The sequence below is a fragment of the Musca autumnalis genome, unplaced genomic scaffold, assembly GCF_047663935.1.
Source record: "Musca autumnalis isolate F117 unplaced genomic scaffold, ASM4766393v1 scaffold_1, whole genome shotgun sequence".
NCBI lineage: Eukaryota > Metazoa > Arthropoda > Insecta > Diptera > Muscidae > Musca > Musca autumnalis.
Window position 1 is genome coordinate 96,918,733 of NW_027411644.1, and position 15,710 is coordinate 96,934,442.

The 15,710-nt window shown below is 34.0% G+C and overlaps 1 protein-coding gene across 1 annotated transcript; it reads right to left on the minus strand.

Annotated features, from left to right (window-relative positions):
- Positions 1 to 11,582: 11,582 nt before the first annotated feature.
- trk (trunk) lies at positions 11,583 to 12,280 on the minus strand. Its single transcript, XM_073963630.1, has one exon. The coding sequence runs from the start codon at positions 12,257 to 12,259 to the stop codon at positions 11,600 to 11,602; it is 660 nt and encodes a 219-aa protein (XP_073819731.1). The 5' UTR covers positions 12,260 to 12,280; the 3' UTR covers positions 11,583 to 11,599.
- Between the last annotated feature and the right edge of the window lie 3,430 nt (positions 12,281 to 15,710).

Here is a 15,710-nt window from a genome sequence, read left to right on the forward strand (position 1 = left end):
GCTAAGGACAGTAAGAAACTGATCTTTATATGAAGAATTTCCAAGACCGCCAATTCGTTTGGTGTTTGATTTTGGCCATGTTTGTTCACGGTTCTCTTCTTGAATAACGAATCATTTCTTCTTAATATAAAAATGACGCTTGTCAGTTCGACATTCATTTCATAACCAAGAATTTGGAAAGATGCGAAGCCATATTCCTTTGAGTTTTTAATTCGGCGGAAATAGTACACATGTAATATGATCGTACACATGTATGTATGTGCTGATTTGATACACGTGGTCCGAAACTTTATTAAGCCGGATTAAAAAATACCGATTAAAAAACCACAATAACATCGTTGTGACTCAAAACTTTGGGTGAAGAAGGATCGTATTCTTATTCCCTCACTTTAAATGCTAAGTTGTTGTATACGGAGCTCACAGATATCGACATTTTTATCTTTGAAAACTCGGTTACCTAATGTGCAGCTTAGCTAAGTTGGCTTCGTAAGAACAACTGTAGGATTTAGTTTATCGTCGGTTAGGCAGATGATCTTACTATTTATTTATTTATTATTAACAATGTAGTGAATTCAGAGTTAGTAAAAGGCAAGATATATCATTGGCTACTGTGGCCATCAGCTAGAACTTGCAATAGTTAAATGTTACGATACATTTAATTTAGATTATAAAGTTGGATTTTGAAATAAAATTATAAATTACATCAATGTTGGCAGATGTCGGTGTTTTCGGCATCTTACTAAATTGACTTTTTATATAGAAAGACGAATAGTTCTCTACTTTATATTTCGAATAAGTACCATGTTCTTTAAACATCGTCGGGAGCACCTTATTCCAAAGCATTTCGGTTATAGACCTCGTAATCTCGACAACACACTGGTCACACCAACAATTCTCGCTGGTATTGGCCTCTTAATACCCCGCACAAAATCTTATTTTCTCCGAATTTATCTAAAAAGAAAAATGCAAACCACAACCGCCCATACACATACATATATAGCACAAATATATTTCTTAGAAAAAAAGTGTATTTTATTTTTAATTGAATCTCGCCACAAAATCTTTTTACCTTTTTCATTGTTAATTTCCACATCATTGCTGCTTGAGTGTTTTATGTTTTTTTAATTTAATTCGCATTAAAATATAATAAAACAAAATAAACACTTTAATTTATAGTGAATTTAATTTTAATTTATTATTATTGTTAAACTCAAACCCACCAAAAAGTAACAAAAATTAATAAATGAAGTTTTTAGCAAAAAGTAAACAAAAAATTAAAAAAATACAAATTACGAAAATAAAACTAGATTAACAAAAACAACAACAAAGAAAAAGTAAATACATACATATATCATGATGATGATTAAATGAAATAAACTTCTCACATGGAAAAAGTATTAAAAACAAAGATATTAAAATGAACAAAACAAATATGAAATATATTTCAGAAAACCAAAATTTGTATTTAAAAAAAGAAACAACAAATAAAATAATGAAAGCATTTCATACAAAAACAAATTAAAACATAAAGGCACAAAGATACCAAAAAATGATGAAAAAATTAATAAACAACAACAAGAACAACAAAATTTAATCGCAATAAAAAATATATTCAACAACAAAGCAAACAAAAAAAAACTAAAATCAACTATTCTAGTGAAACGTGAAAACAAAATAAAAACGCAACAACAACAAACAAACATACATAGATTTGATTGTACTTTATATGAAAACAAAATTTAATGAATAACAAAACAAAAGAAATACCAAAAATAAATTATAACAATATTTATAATAAGTACATAATAATATAACTACCTATAATAAAACAAAACAACAAAATAAAACAAATGTAACATTTCAATGTACTCTCAGTTAAATAAATAAAAAACAAAAAATAAAACAAACAAAAACAAAGCAACAACATTTTTTAAAGCTCTTTTAATTACACATGGTAGAATCATTACAAGGTAGGGCATAGCAAACAGCTGATTACAAATTTTTTCTATTGGTTTGCTTATTCTTTCAAATCAGTATACACAAAGTATGTATGTATGTGTATGGTTTTGAAAAATATGACAAAATATTTTATACTTATTAGAATTCAGTCGAAATGAAAATTGTTATTACAACATTTATTATTTATATTTAGTACAACATTGTGATGAAACAAATTCTTGAACATATACAGAAGCTGACTCTGTAAAGAAAACTTAGCCTTCCATTCATTTTTCGCGTTTTTAGTTAATGATCCAAAATATCAAATAAACAGCACAACCTGTTGCATATTCAGTCATGGTAATTCTGACAGAATAAGCAAATACACCCAGGCCTTGTTTTTCACAATTTGTTCGAACCTGACCCACCTTCCAAATTATTGTACCATGATTACACTCAAGGGGATGTTGAGGTTGAAACAGAACGATACCGTTGCGACATGACAAATAAAATTATGGGGTCGATTATGGATAGCAACCCAACTCCAGTTGCGTTACCCACAGCAAATTTAGCAACATACTATTTCCGCATTAAAGTTAATACTTTTTTACAATTAATAGCTGAAAGTTCAAAACACTGATATTGATTGAATTTGACAAACATTTCCGTATTTTTACTCATTGTAATTGCATGATTTTCTCTTCTGGGAACGCAATTACAGTTGAGTTGCTATCCATAACCGACCCCTATAGGTCTAACTTAGTCCATTGGAATGAATGAATTTCTTCAACGCCACGTAAAATACATACATACATATGTATTTTAAATATGAATTAACTCTCAATGCCGCACAAACTACATTTTACTTTCCAAAATTGCGGTCGTAAGGGATAATTTATTTTGTGTGTAAGACCACAATAAAATGCATATGTTCCCACAATCTTACTCATAGGCACAAATGCTTTTCTCAAATCATGATTGTACCCTGATTCCTGACCTGGTAATCAAACCCGGTCGCACACAGCGTGCAAGGCGGAGTGGTGGCATCCACACATGATCACAATAAGACCGTTCTTATATGCAAATGGCGGCTGTGATCATATCAATTAAGATTTTTACTACACAAAGGACATTTTTAAAATTTGTTTTTGTGTCAGGTTTCTTTTGTGCTTTATAACCATACATATAGGTGGAAACTCCCAGGATTCAATGCAGCTTGGAACAGAGACCTTTTAAATAATGAAAGGGCATAATCGACTTAAGGATGCGCGGTAATCAGAACAGGAGTCACTCGCAGATCTTTGGTACTCATATAAAGGTTAGAGTACCGCGTATCTACCAATTATTCGGCGCCATTTTATATTAAATAGGATGCATCTGTAATGATAGGTTAAGTTATAGGATGAGCAGCTGCCGTTGCTTGCCGGCACTCAGTTCACTCGGAACCAGCGGTCCAATTGCTCATCCTTAAAAGAGGTAAAAACAGCGTAGGGGGGAGGAAAGAGGAAGGAGAAGAGAAGATAGAACAGAGATGTAGAGAAGAGAAAGGATGCTTAGATGAACTTATTGTGTCTAGAATGTACCGTTCCATATCAAATTAAGGCTCCTGTAATACGTTAGCAGGGCTGCGGGATCTATGGAGGAAGAAAAGAGGTAGAGAGACACAATCTCATGGACACCAAACAGCGTGTGTTTTCTTACTGTTAAACTAGGAAACCGGCGGAAAACTTGCACAACTTCACATAGCTTATTTGTCATGAATCTAATGTAGCAATGACCCCTTCAGCGATTCAGATCTCTGATTTACGTAGTCGGAGAATGGACGCAATTCTACCCCATGAGATTGCCGGCCACATTGACTTCGATATCTTACAACCAGGAACATCTTACCAATGGTCTGTTCCTTTACTTTTGAAAGTCGTAAAACCGGCAAAAGTTGCAAAAGTTGTAATCTGCTTCCATATGAATTGTATGGTGTCTGAAGTAAAGAAACGCTTTTCGAGTAAAAGTTGTAAAATTTGAAGATTCTTGCACGTAAAGGAACAGAGCTCAAATCTTTACGATTGTCTCCACACAGAGCTTACCGAGTTTGTTGACGAAGATGCAAAGTGTTTGCTTGACACAGTCCTCCACCACAAGGTCAGAAGACTCAGAGCCTCGTCTTGCCAGTTCATCAATTGTCTCATTTTCCTCGATATTGCAGTGCCCTGGAACCCAACAAAACTAAACGGCTATATTACAAGATTTTAATATAGACCTAAAACAGCCTTAGATTTTATTGTGAAGGATCATAAAACTTTTAAGAGTATCCTGGCTATCCACATTTACCGTTACTATCCTATCTGCAAAGTTTTGATATTCATCTGCCTAAAAAACACTACAATACACATCAACTCCCGATTCTTATTCCATCTTCGATCCATCAGTAAATAATAAGAGACTATCAACAAGTGGTATGCGCCCACTGTCTCCAACCAGGGATTATTATTAACAAGTCATTCTTACCGACCGAGCATCAAACCTATGCGTCTACGTAGATTTCATCCTGCTACAACAACAACATAACATTCGCAGATAACACTGTGAACACAAATTTTGGGGCAGAGATAATTCCTTTTGGGGATGAAAGTCCTTGGTGGGTATATTAAGAATCTCGAAGGACAGCTCCGCCGTGAGTCGAACTTCCGCGTTATGGCGTGATGAAGTTTTTGCTAGAGACCCTGTAAGCCATCAGGAATTAGCGTTATATCTTTGTTAACTGTTGTTTTAGCTTATTTATGAGATAACATGTCTTCAGTCAAATCGAATGCGGATTATTTTCGTAGAGCACTTCGACCTTATAACTTGCTTTCTTCTGTGTCCTTTTCGTCCTTTATTTTAAGAGCCGCTATAAAAGTACCACAAGATGATGTTTTTCAGGTTCGAAATGTTCTGTCGCTCAGAAAATTTTAGGTACGGCTTTCATTGACAACTAATCGATTTTGTCGCGTTTTCATAGTCATTTTTTACATTTACCCCTGTTCGCTCAGAAAAAAACTGTGTTTTGTGTTTTTGTATGTTCTGTATAGATGGGATTCTACCCGATTCTTACCCAAAACTTCGGTAAATACCTGGTAAATTCTCGATAAATACCTTTTTCGGGTGTTTATTTGGGTATTTAAAAATTTATTTTGAAATGAAAATTTTGTTTTTCTGTCAGACAGAAAATCAAAAAGGAAACCAAAAAAAGCGGTTTAACCTCGCGGACTATTCTTTTTATATGTAAAATCGAGTGTTGGAGTTGTATGGTGGAAGAAAATCAATGCAGACCGCATCAAATATAGCTTTGTCAAAGAGGACCAAAATCTCAAGATTATCAGTTGAAATCAAAAGTTAAGCCGTCAGATATATGAAAAAATAAGAATATCGGTCCAGCATTTACGTTTTTCCGCAAGAAGGACTTCAACAAACCGTTCTAAAAGCCCTCATATGTCAAAAATTACGCTGTAACTATATATGAGAGATTTACCAAAAATATGGACCAAAATTGGTAAAATATTAACTAGTCACATTTCCAAAAAAGGTAATTTTATTCTTACCCCCAGTTTTTGTAACTTATTTTTGTTCGTTCGTCTATATTCGTAATAATTTAGGCATTCATAGCTCAGCCCCCAGATGACATACACGTCTAATTTTTCGTATACCCGTTCCATATATCATTAAGGATTCCTCATTTAAAAATCAGCGCTCTACATTTGCGCTAAAGCGAGTAAATCGATCTACAAAATTTGACAATTCGTGTGAGAAGAATAAAAATTTTTACAAAAACTGGGGGATAGTCAGTTAAAATTTGTTAAAATACTGCGTTTTAGCGTCCAATTGGATGATTTTAGTTTCTGTAGTTTTTACCCACATATTGGGTAAATACCTGGGTATTTACCCATTTGTACCCAATTTACCCATTTTAATGGGTATTTACCCATTTCCCATCTCTAATGTTCTGTAACGTATATACAAAATAAAATTAAAACAAGTAAAAAAGCATTAAGTTCGGCCGGGCCGAACTTTTCATACCCTCCACCATAAAATATTCTGAACTAAAATGGAATAATTACTTTTCATTCCTGTCCCCAACTTTAAGTGGGTACGTTAAAATGTCAGATAATGTTTGTCATTCGGGAGGCCCTTTTTTATGGTGCCTATATCTAACTATGTATGTTGACAATTTTTGGTGGGCTAGAAATTGGGAGGTACTGTTATATAGGGGTTATAATAAAACATGGGCCTATGTTGACAGTTTTTGATGGGAGCCTTTAATGTCAAATAACTCCTAATTCGGTTAAAAAATGTAACTAGAATCTTCAAAATATCGAAAATCGGTACATAACGTGGGAACTTCAAATGTCATTAACAGCTAGTTCGGAGGTATCTGGGCTATACGAAAATATGAACTTAAATGAACCGTTATATAGGGGCTATACCAAAACGTGGACCTATGTCCACAAGTTTTGTCATATAAGTTTATTGATATTTAAGAACTTTAAATGTCAAATTATAGCTACATCGGTCTGAAAATGTAGCTACAAACGTCAAAACACCGCAAATCGGGGGTACCGTTATATGGGGGCTATACCAAAACGTGGACCTATTTCCACAAGTTTTGTTATATAAGTTTATTGACACTTAAGAACCCTAAGTGTCAAAATACAGCTAAATCGGTCTGAAAATGTAGCTAAAACTGTCAAAATACCGTAAATCGGGGGGTACCGTTATATGGGGGCTATACCGAAACGTGGACCTATGTCCACAACTTTTGTTATGTAAGTTTATTGACATTTAAGAACCCTAAATGTCAAATTATAGCTACATCGGTCTGAAAATGTAGCTAAAAACGTCAAAATACCGCAAATCGGAGGGTACCGTTATATGGGGGCTATACCAAAACGTGGACCTATGTCCACAACTTTTGGTATATAATTTTATTGACACTTAGGAACCCTAAGTGTCAAAATATAGCTAAATCGGTCTGAAAATGTAGCTAAAACTGTCAAAATACCGTAAATCGGGGGGTACCGTTATATGGGGGCTATACCAAAACGTGGACCTATGTCCACAACTTTTGTTATATAAGTTTATTGACACTTAAGAACCCTAAATGTCAAATTATAGCTACATCGGTCTAAAAATGTAGCTAAAAACGTCAAAATACCGCAAATCGGGGGTACCGTTATATGGGGGCTATACCAAAACGTGGACCTATGTTCACAAGTTTTGTTATATATGTTTATTGATACTTAAGAACCCTAAATGTCAAATTATAGCCAAATCGGTCTGAAAATGTAGCTAAAAACGTCAAAATACCGTAAATCGGGGGGTACCGTTATATGGGGGCTATACCAAAACGTGGACCGATATAGCCCATCATCGAACTTGACCTGCCTGCAAACAAAAGACGCATTTTCCCAAAATTTCAGCGTCCTATCTCCATTTTTGTGGATGCTAGAGTGATTACCACAGACGGACGGACGGACGGACGTGCTCAGATCGACTTAGAATTTTACCCTGATCAAGAATATATATACTTTATAGGGTCGCAAATGAGTATTTCAATGCGTTACAAACGGAAAAACAAACTTAATATACCCTCCATACTATGGTGGAGGGTATAAAAAATTAAGTTTCAGTGTTTTATTTAGAAATGCACTTAAAACTAGGAAATAATTTGTCGCTTAGCCTCAATAAATATATTCTTTCTCATGATGGAATCTCTCAAATAAAACGCTTGCCGTTTAATTTTGCCACCATTTATAATTTAATTGCAAGCGTTTTATTTGAGAGATTCCATCATGAGAAAGAATATATTTATTGAGGCTAAGCGACAAATTATTTCCTAGTTTTAAGTGCATTTCTAAATAAAACACTGAAACTTAATTTTTTTTAATTATATTTTATTTTTAACTTTTTAGTAAATACATTTCTTTGACCACTGAGAACAAAATTATAGCCAATTTAGGCCGACAATTTAGAGAAAAACTTTAAAATGACTGAAAACGTGTAGTACCGTTATATAAAGGCTATACCAAGACCTGGACTAAGGTCTATAATTTTTGGTGGGGAAGTTTCTGTACCATTTGGGACTCCAAATGCCAAGTTACAGCCAATTCCGGCTAAAAATGAAGATAAAATCCTTAAAACACTTGAAATCGAGTGGTACCGCTGGATGGGAGCTACAGGAAAAAATTGACCCATATTGGTTTTGGTTTCATATTCATGTATTGTCATCCAAATCCGAAAAGTTTGCAAGGTTTTAGTTCGATTGGTCAACTGCAACTGTGTAAAAAATGAGTTACCAGATTTGAAAAGCAAAATACCGGAAATCGGGTGGTACCGTTATATGGGGGCTATAGGGAAAAATGGACCCATATTGATTTTGGTTTCATATTCACGTATTGTCATCTAAATCTGAAAAGTGTGCAAAGTTTTACTTCGATTGGTCAACTGCAACCGTTTTAAAAATCAGTTACCAGATTTGAAAATGGGGTTAAGTTAGACACCGTAAATTATCATGTATTGTCATCCAAATCTGTAATGTGTGCATATTTTAAGTTCGATTGGTCAACTGCAACTGTGTGAAAAATTAGTTACCAGATTTGAAAAGAAAATTAGATAAAACACTGTAAAACAGTGTAAAAATGGACCAATATTGGTTTTGATTTCATATTCGTCATCCAAATCTGAAAAGTGTGCAAAGTTTTAGTTTGATTGGTCACCTGCAACCGTGTTAAAAATGAGTTACCAGATTTGAACTAAACACACACCAAAGCAAGTTAAATAAAACACTGTAAAAAATAGGTAAAAAACTTTTTAAGTTAAACGGTTTTATGTTAAACATACATTGCAATGTTTAAGATAAATGTACTAAAAACCAAAAAATAATAAAATAGATACAGTCGTGGGAATTATAAACATATGCATAGACTAGACTAAAATAAAACCGTGGGGCACGTCAATTGTCTACAATCGTTGATTAAAATTTTTGTTTTGTAATGTTACACTATAATTAGGCAGTTGTTCAACCGACAACGATGGACGTGTGATAAGTAGGGCTAGAATGTGGAAACAAGCTAGCAAGCTCGATTATAAGCGAGTTTTAGGGTTTCATAGTGGTGAGCGAGTAGTACTTTGTCGATTAAAGACAAACTACGAGCAGTGAAACGATTCCTCGCCAGCCAGCAGTGTGAATGTCCAACGATAAACTAGTTGAAACATCTCTTTTATTTACATGGAGTGTATAACTATTGGAATTTCCATGAGCAAGAAAATAGTAAGTAATTTCCTCACCGTCTGCGGGCCAACTGCCTAACGACGAATTAAACTATTCTTCTATCGCACATTAAGTCGATAATTTGTAGACAATTGACGTGCCCACGGTTTTATTTTAGTCTAGTCTATGCATATGTTTATAATTCCCACGACTGTATCTATTTTATTATTTTTTGGTTTTTAGTACATTTATCTTAAACATTGCAATGTATGTTTAACATAAAACCGTTTAACTTAAAAAGTTTTTTACCTATTTTTATTTTCTAGTTTTTAGTTTTTATTTCGCATTCCTTTTAATTCATTTAGTGCTTCATTAATGCAAGGTTTCTTGCCCGTTAGTTTATTGCAGTCCAACTCCTCTATACGTAGTCCCTGCAAAGATCTTACTCTACTAAGAGCCACGTAGGCTTGACCTTCTTCAAACAGTTTCGCACCTAAGTATACGACTGCGTGATCCACAGTGCTGCCCTGCATTTTATGTATTGTAGAAGCCCATGATAGCATTAAAGGCAACACACATCTGTGTTTATCGCTCACGTTGCTTTGTTAACCCATATTCTTCAGGCGTTTCTGACGCCGTCATTTCGACACCTCCAAATAATAGTATTCTAAGTCTAAAAAGTGAGTTTTGCAGGAGAAGCTCTCAAAGTTTGGAAGTTTTTTTGAACTCCAGTACTATGCTAAGTCAATATTTGTTTATAACTTCTGTTCGGATTGACCGATCATTACCAAAATTTGACAGAATTTAAGTAAAAGGACGTTCGACACCTCCAAATAATAGTTTGCTAATTCTGAAAAGCGAGTTTTGCAGGACAAGCTCTTAAAGTTTGGAAATTTCTTTGACCTTCAGTACTATGCTAAGGAAATATTTGTTTATAACTTCTGTTCGGATTGTCCGATCATTACCAAAATTTGACAGAATTTAAGTTAAAGGACGCTAAATATAAAAATGTAAAGAACTTGAAAACATGCTAAGTCGACTTAGCATACTATTGTTTGGAGGCGTCGATTTGTGTATATCGCTGACGTTGCTTTTTTAACCTGGCCTCATATTGCTCAGGTGTTTTTGACGCTAATGGTTCCCGTCGTTTCTGTAATCGACTATTTCTATCACCTTCACTTTCTTTCGCTTTTTGAAGCCTTCGTTTACGTTGTGTTGCAGTTTCTGTTTTATTTGTGTTTGTATTTTTTATATTTTTTTTACCATTTTGTTCCCACGAGTAATGGACATTTAAACGGTCGACCCCCCAGAGGTCCAATAAACGGGCAAGGCTATGTACAACAAGATGCGCCTGAGCCTTGAGGGGAAAACGCTAACGACATATCATTTTTATCCACCCTAATGCCATACAGTTCTCGGCGCGTTTTAACCTTTCACCATAACTTGGGTGGTGTACCGCTAACGGCGTATCATTTTTACCCACCCTTACGCCACACAGTCCTCAACACGATAAAAAATCTTGACTTGCTGTTGGATTCAGGCTGGATTAATCAGATACCTAAATTAAAGATTCAATTTCTAAATTTAAATCTTAATTATACGCCATTTAGTGGCTGCGCCCATCTTAAACATTGAGGTTGTATAGTGCACTGTATTCTTCTTGTCAAGCCCTTTTATTTGATACCCATATTGGTGAGATTGATAAAAAAATTTTATCAGCCATTTGGTAGCGGCGGCCATCTTAGATTTAAATTTTGCATAGTAAATTGTATTCTGCTTGTTGAGCCCTTTCATTTGATACCCATATTGATGGGATTGATAAAACCTACGTTATCCGCCATTTTGTAGCGGCGGCCATCTTGAATTTATAATGATAATGAATAAACATAACTGTATTGTCACCAAAATCCAAAGTGTATACAAAATTTCAGATTAATCGGTTGACAGGAAGAGGGTGAAATTTGAATTACTAAATTTGACCCAAGAATAAATAATAAATAAAACAAACTGGGTGAGCTAAATAAAACCATTTAAAAACCAAAATATGGTGTTTTTCTGATGACTGAAGACATGTCATCTCAAAAATAAGCTAAAGCAACAGTGAACAAAGGTATAACGCTAATTCCTGATGGCTTACAGGGTCTCTAGCAAAAACTCCGTCACGCCATAACGCGGAGGTTCGACTCACGGCGGATGTGTCCTTCGGGCTTCTTAATATACTCACCAAGGCCTTTCTTCCCTAAGAGGAATTTTCAGTGCCCCAGACTTTTACCTCCATTTTGTTGCACAGTGTAAGAGATGAATGAACATTTTTAAAAATCCATATCGTTTTTAAATATGGAGGATTTAGTTTATTTACAATTTTAGTTTATTACAATATTTACAAATATTTTTTGTTCTTCCTTCACATTTGAATCCTTAATCCGGTGCCGTAACACAATCACAACAAAAATTAACTGAAATTTCTTCCCATACCCACAATTCTGTATAATCGGATGGAAATTGTTCCGATGTCAATAGCAACAATTTCTCATTGACTCTTATACAGGAGCCATGTTTCCTTCGCAGCACTTTTATGGTAAATGATTTCGGTTTGCAATTATAGTGGCCATACCAGCAAGAATTCGAAATGCATTCCACAGATCGTATATAACGTGGAAAATAATTGATGCCCAAATCCAACCATGTAAGTTTTGAGGCACATTCCCATGGACGGGTTTTAGATGCTTGCGGATCCTTTGTACTTTTATGATTGAAAATATTGCGAACACGTATCACTTTCTTATCGTTAATGGCTTTCTTTTCTTCATAGTAATTTATGTGATCAGTTTCCCAGGCAGGAAAATCTCCAACAGACACCACATCATTATCGGCATAGAAGGGTATTTCATATGAAGATCTTTTGGCATCACTATCTTGACTTAGAATTGGTGGGTCTATACTCATATAGCGGGGATTAAATGCTTGTCCCAATATTTTTGCCAGTGATTTTGTTGTAAGTTGTGTACAGTATTCAGCCCATACACATTTCATGCTAACACAGTCCAAATACAATGAAATGAAAATTAAATAATACATTTTTCTTTATTTTATTTATTATTTAATTCAAATTAATTAGATCAAGATTGTAAAAACACATGATTTCGGTGATGGAATTGTGGGAGAGCTGTCAAATGATCAACTTATTAGACAGAGAGGGAGAAATCTTACAGCTAATTTTGTCACAACAAGTAACATGTACAGTCAGAGTCAATAGAAAGTTAACACCTAGCATTTTAGTTTAAATTGCATTATTTCACTAATATAAGGATATGATAGATATAAAATATAAATGCAATCATATTTAGTGGTGAATTAAATTCCAGAATATATTAGTACTTCAAAAGCTTCATTTGAGAAAAAAAACGAGGATTTAACAAAATAACCCACAATCTTACTAGTCAAAAGAAAGTTAACACCCTAGCAAAACGTAAGATTTTTTTCTTTACCTTGTATGGCTTTCATTTGGCATTTTAACTTCTTTTCGTCACTTTTGTGTGTCCTAACAATAAATCCATAAGTGCTTTGTTGAAATCCGGTGATGTTTTAGTATATTTACTACATTTCCACCATAGAAAGTTTCGTGGGCATTTTTCGAAATTTTTGGTAGTTTTCTTAACATATTGGTCTGTTCCAGAACTGCAAGAATCTACTAATTTTTACTATTTTTCTGACAACATAAAGGAAAAAATGTTATCGTAGTAAAAAATAGTTGCTTCTTGCTGGTTCTAGGACAGAGCTTATGTTTTCAGTAATCCCGACATAGTGGGTCGCAACAAAATGCCGAAGTTATAAAAAATATGAGCGAGACTTTAACGATGGGAATGATGTGTACATAATCAAACATTACGAAGTCTACTATACTTAAGGGAAACAGTGAGAAAACTCACGGGGAATTTACGTTCAGAATAACCTCTCACCAACAAACTAACAATTGCCGCAAGTGAAATTGCCTAATGTAAATATGGACCTATGAAAGGGAAAAAAATTTTTTTCAAAAAAAATATTTCCTGTTGCATGAAAGAATGACCTTTGACCTATAATAACTAAAATAACTTATATTCCATTTTAATATTAAAAAAGGTCACGAACAAACCACTTTCAATTTATATGATATATCAGCTTATAATTAAGATTTTATCTAATCTTAGGCAAAAGTTCATCAAAATATGATACAGGGATATAAGGTTGTAAAAAAGTCATAACCCTAATGCCCACCCCCAATATGTTAGTGCCCAAAAGAAGTTTAATCAAGAGTGGAAGTTATTTCGATCTACATACAGTGACTGTCACAGAAAATGATGCAACCTGAAATAAAAAATGTTAACGTTGATAACTTGGAAACAAGTTGAGATTTTTTAACAGTTCAAAAAACAATTTTGTAGGCTGAAAAGTTGTCTTTAAGATGGCATACAAAAATATTTCGTTCACAATACCGTTATACTAAAATTTTACCGGAAAGCTAAAAAGGGCAATTTTTTATTGAGCATAAAAAATGATGCACTACAATAATCGAATAATAATTTCAAAATTTTTCGCTTTTTATGTAATCAGAATGGTGGAATGAATGGTGGTTAACAATTGGTCTGTTCCTTTACTTTTGAAAGTGGTAAAACCGGCAAAAGTAGCAAAAGTTGTAATCTGGTTCCTTATGAATTGTATAGTGTCTGAAGTAAAGGAACGCTTTTCGAGTACAAAGTTGTAAAAAACTTGAAGATTCTTGCACGTAAAGGAACAGAGCTAGTATTTCAGAAAAATATTTTCAAAGAAAAGTGCAAAAAATTGCTCTGTTCCAGAACCTGCAAGAAGCTACTATTTTTTACTACGATAACATTTTTTCCTTTATGTTATCGGAAAAAATAGTAAAAATTAGTAGATTTTTGCAGACTGGAACAAACCAAATGTTGTTCTATGCCCTGATTTTTACGTCTATCAGGGCAACGCCGTTAAAAACTAGTATAATATAGGCGAGCCTGTCTAATACAGGACTTTCCATATATCATTAAATTGTTTGTACATACTCTGGACATAAACCTTAATGATTTTTTATTGTCATTTTTTGGAAAATAACTTCAAACCCTTGAAATTTCTAGCCAAATTTCCTAAAAAGTGGCATTAATTACAATCATGCAAAAATTACGTCAGCAACATCATTATACCCTTTAGCGATTCTAATAAGTTTTCAGCGTTTTATTATATAGATTTTAAAAGAATTTCACTTTTTATACCCTTTGTGCATTTGTATGTAACATACAAAAGGAAGCGAAATATACCCATAGTTCCTTTTGGGGATATACATATAATCACTTTCTGAGTCGATTTATGCATGTCCGTCCGTCTGTCCATGTATTTTTGTTCGCAACGTACAGGTCGCATTTTTTGTCCGATTCAGCTGAAAATTGTGGACTACAATTTTTTAGCCATAGGAAGAACGCTATTGCTTTTGGTAAAAATCGGTTCAGATTTGGATATAGCTCCCATATATATACAGGCATGTCACAGAAACGAATTCCGATCGAAAGTGGAATTGATTCCGTATTTAGCTTCTTCAGAAAACGAAAAACGAAGAATTTTTCGGAATGAAACCACTTTTGATTTTCCAAACGGAATTGTATTTTTATTTTGATTAAATCTGCCACTTTAAAACACTATAAAAACAATTAGAAATAATTAAAATGTTGTTTTATTAACAAATGTTCATTTAGTTTCGCATTTAAAATAAATAATTAAGTTTTTTGACTTCACAAAATCGATCGGAATCTAAAGAAGCTAAGACAAAAACGATCGAAATGAAATTTCGGAATTGCAACCATTCCGATCGGAATCTGTGACATGCCTGATATTTTCGGGCGATTTCGCGTATTTGCTGCACCAAACACGCTATATAAGTCCGATTTCAATGATATTCGGAATGTGTGACTGAATTCGGTCTGGAAATAAATGTGTCAAATTATATCGAAATCGGTTAAGATCTGGATATAACTCCGATTTATATTTTACATATTCACAGTGGTGTAGGGTATCATATAGTCGGCCCCGCCCGACTTTGATCCTTTCCTTACTGGTTTTTTCTATCGAAATTAATGACAAAACTACAGAAAACGATAGGGAACCAATTGTTCCACCATTCTGATTACTAAAATGACATAAAAAGCGAAAAATATGGAAATTATTAATCGATTATTGTTGTGCATCATTTTTAATGCTCAATTAAAAATTGCCCTTTTTTAGTTTTCCGGTAAAATTTCAGTATAACGGTTTTGTGAACCTGAAAGAAGTCATCAATTAAAATGTCTCTGTTCCAAGCTGCATTGCATCCTGGGCATTTTTTACATCCATCTATGGTTATAAAGCACAAACAAAACCTGCCACAAAACCAAATGTTTTGTCTTGTACACGTTAATTTTGTTGTAGCAGCATTTAACCCTACCTAGACGCATAGGTTTAATGCTGGGTTGGCAGCCTGGCCGAAACACTATGGTTCCGGGTC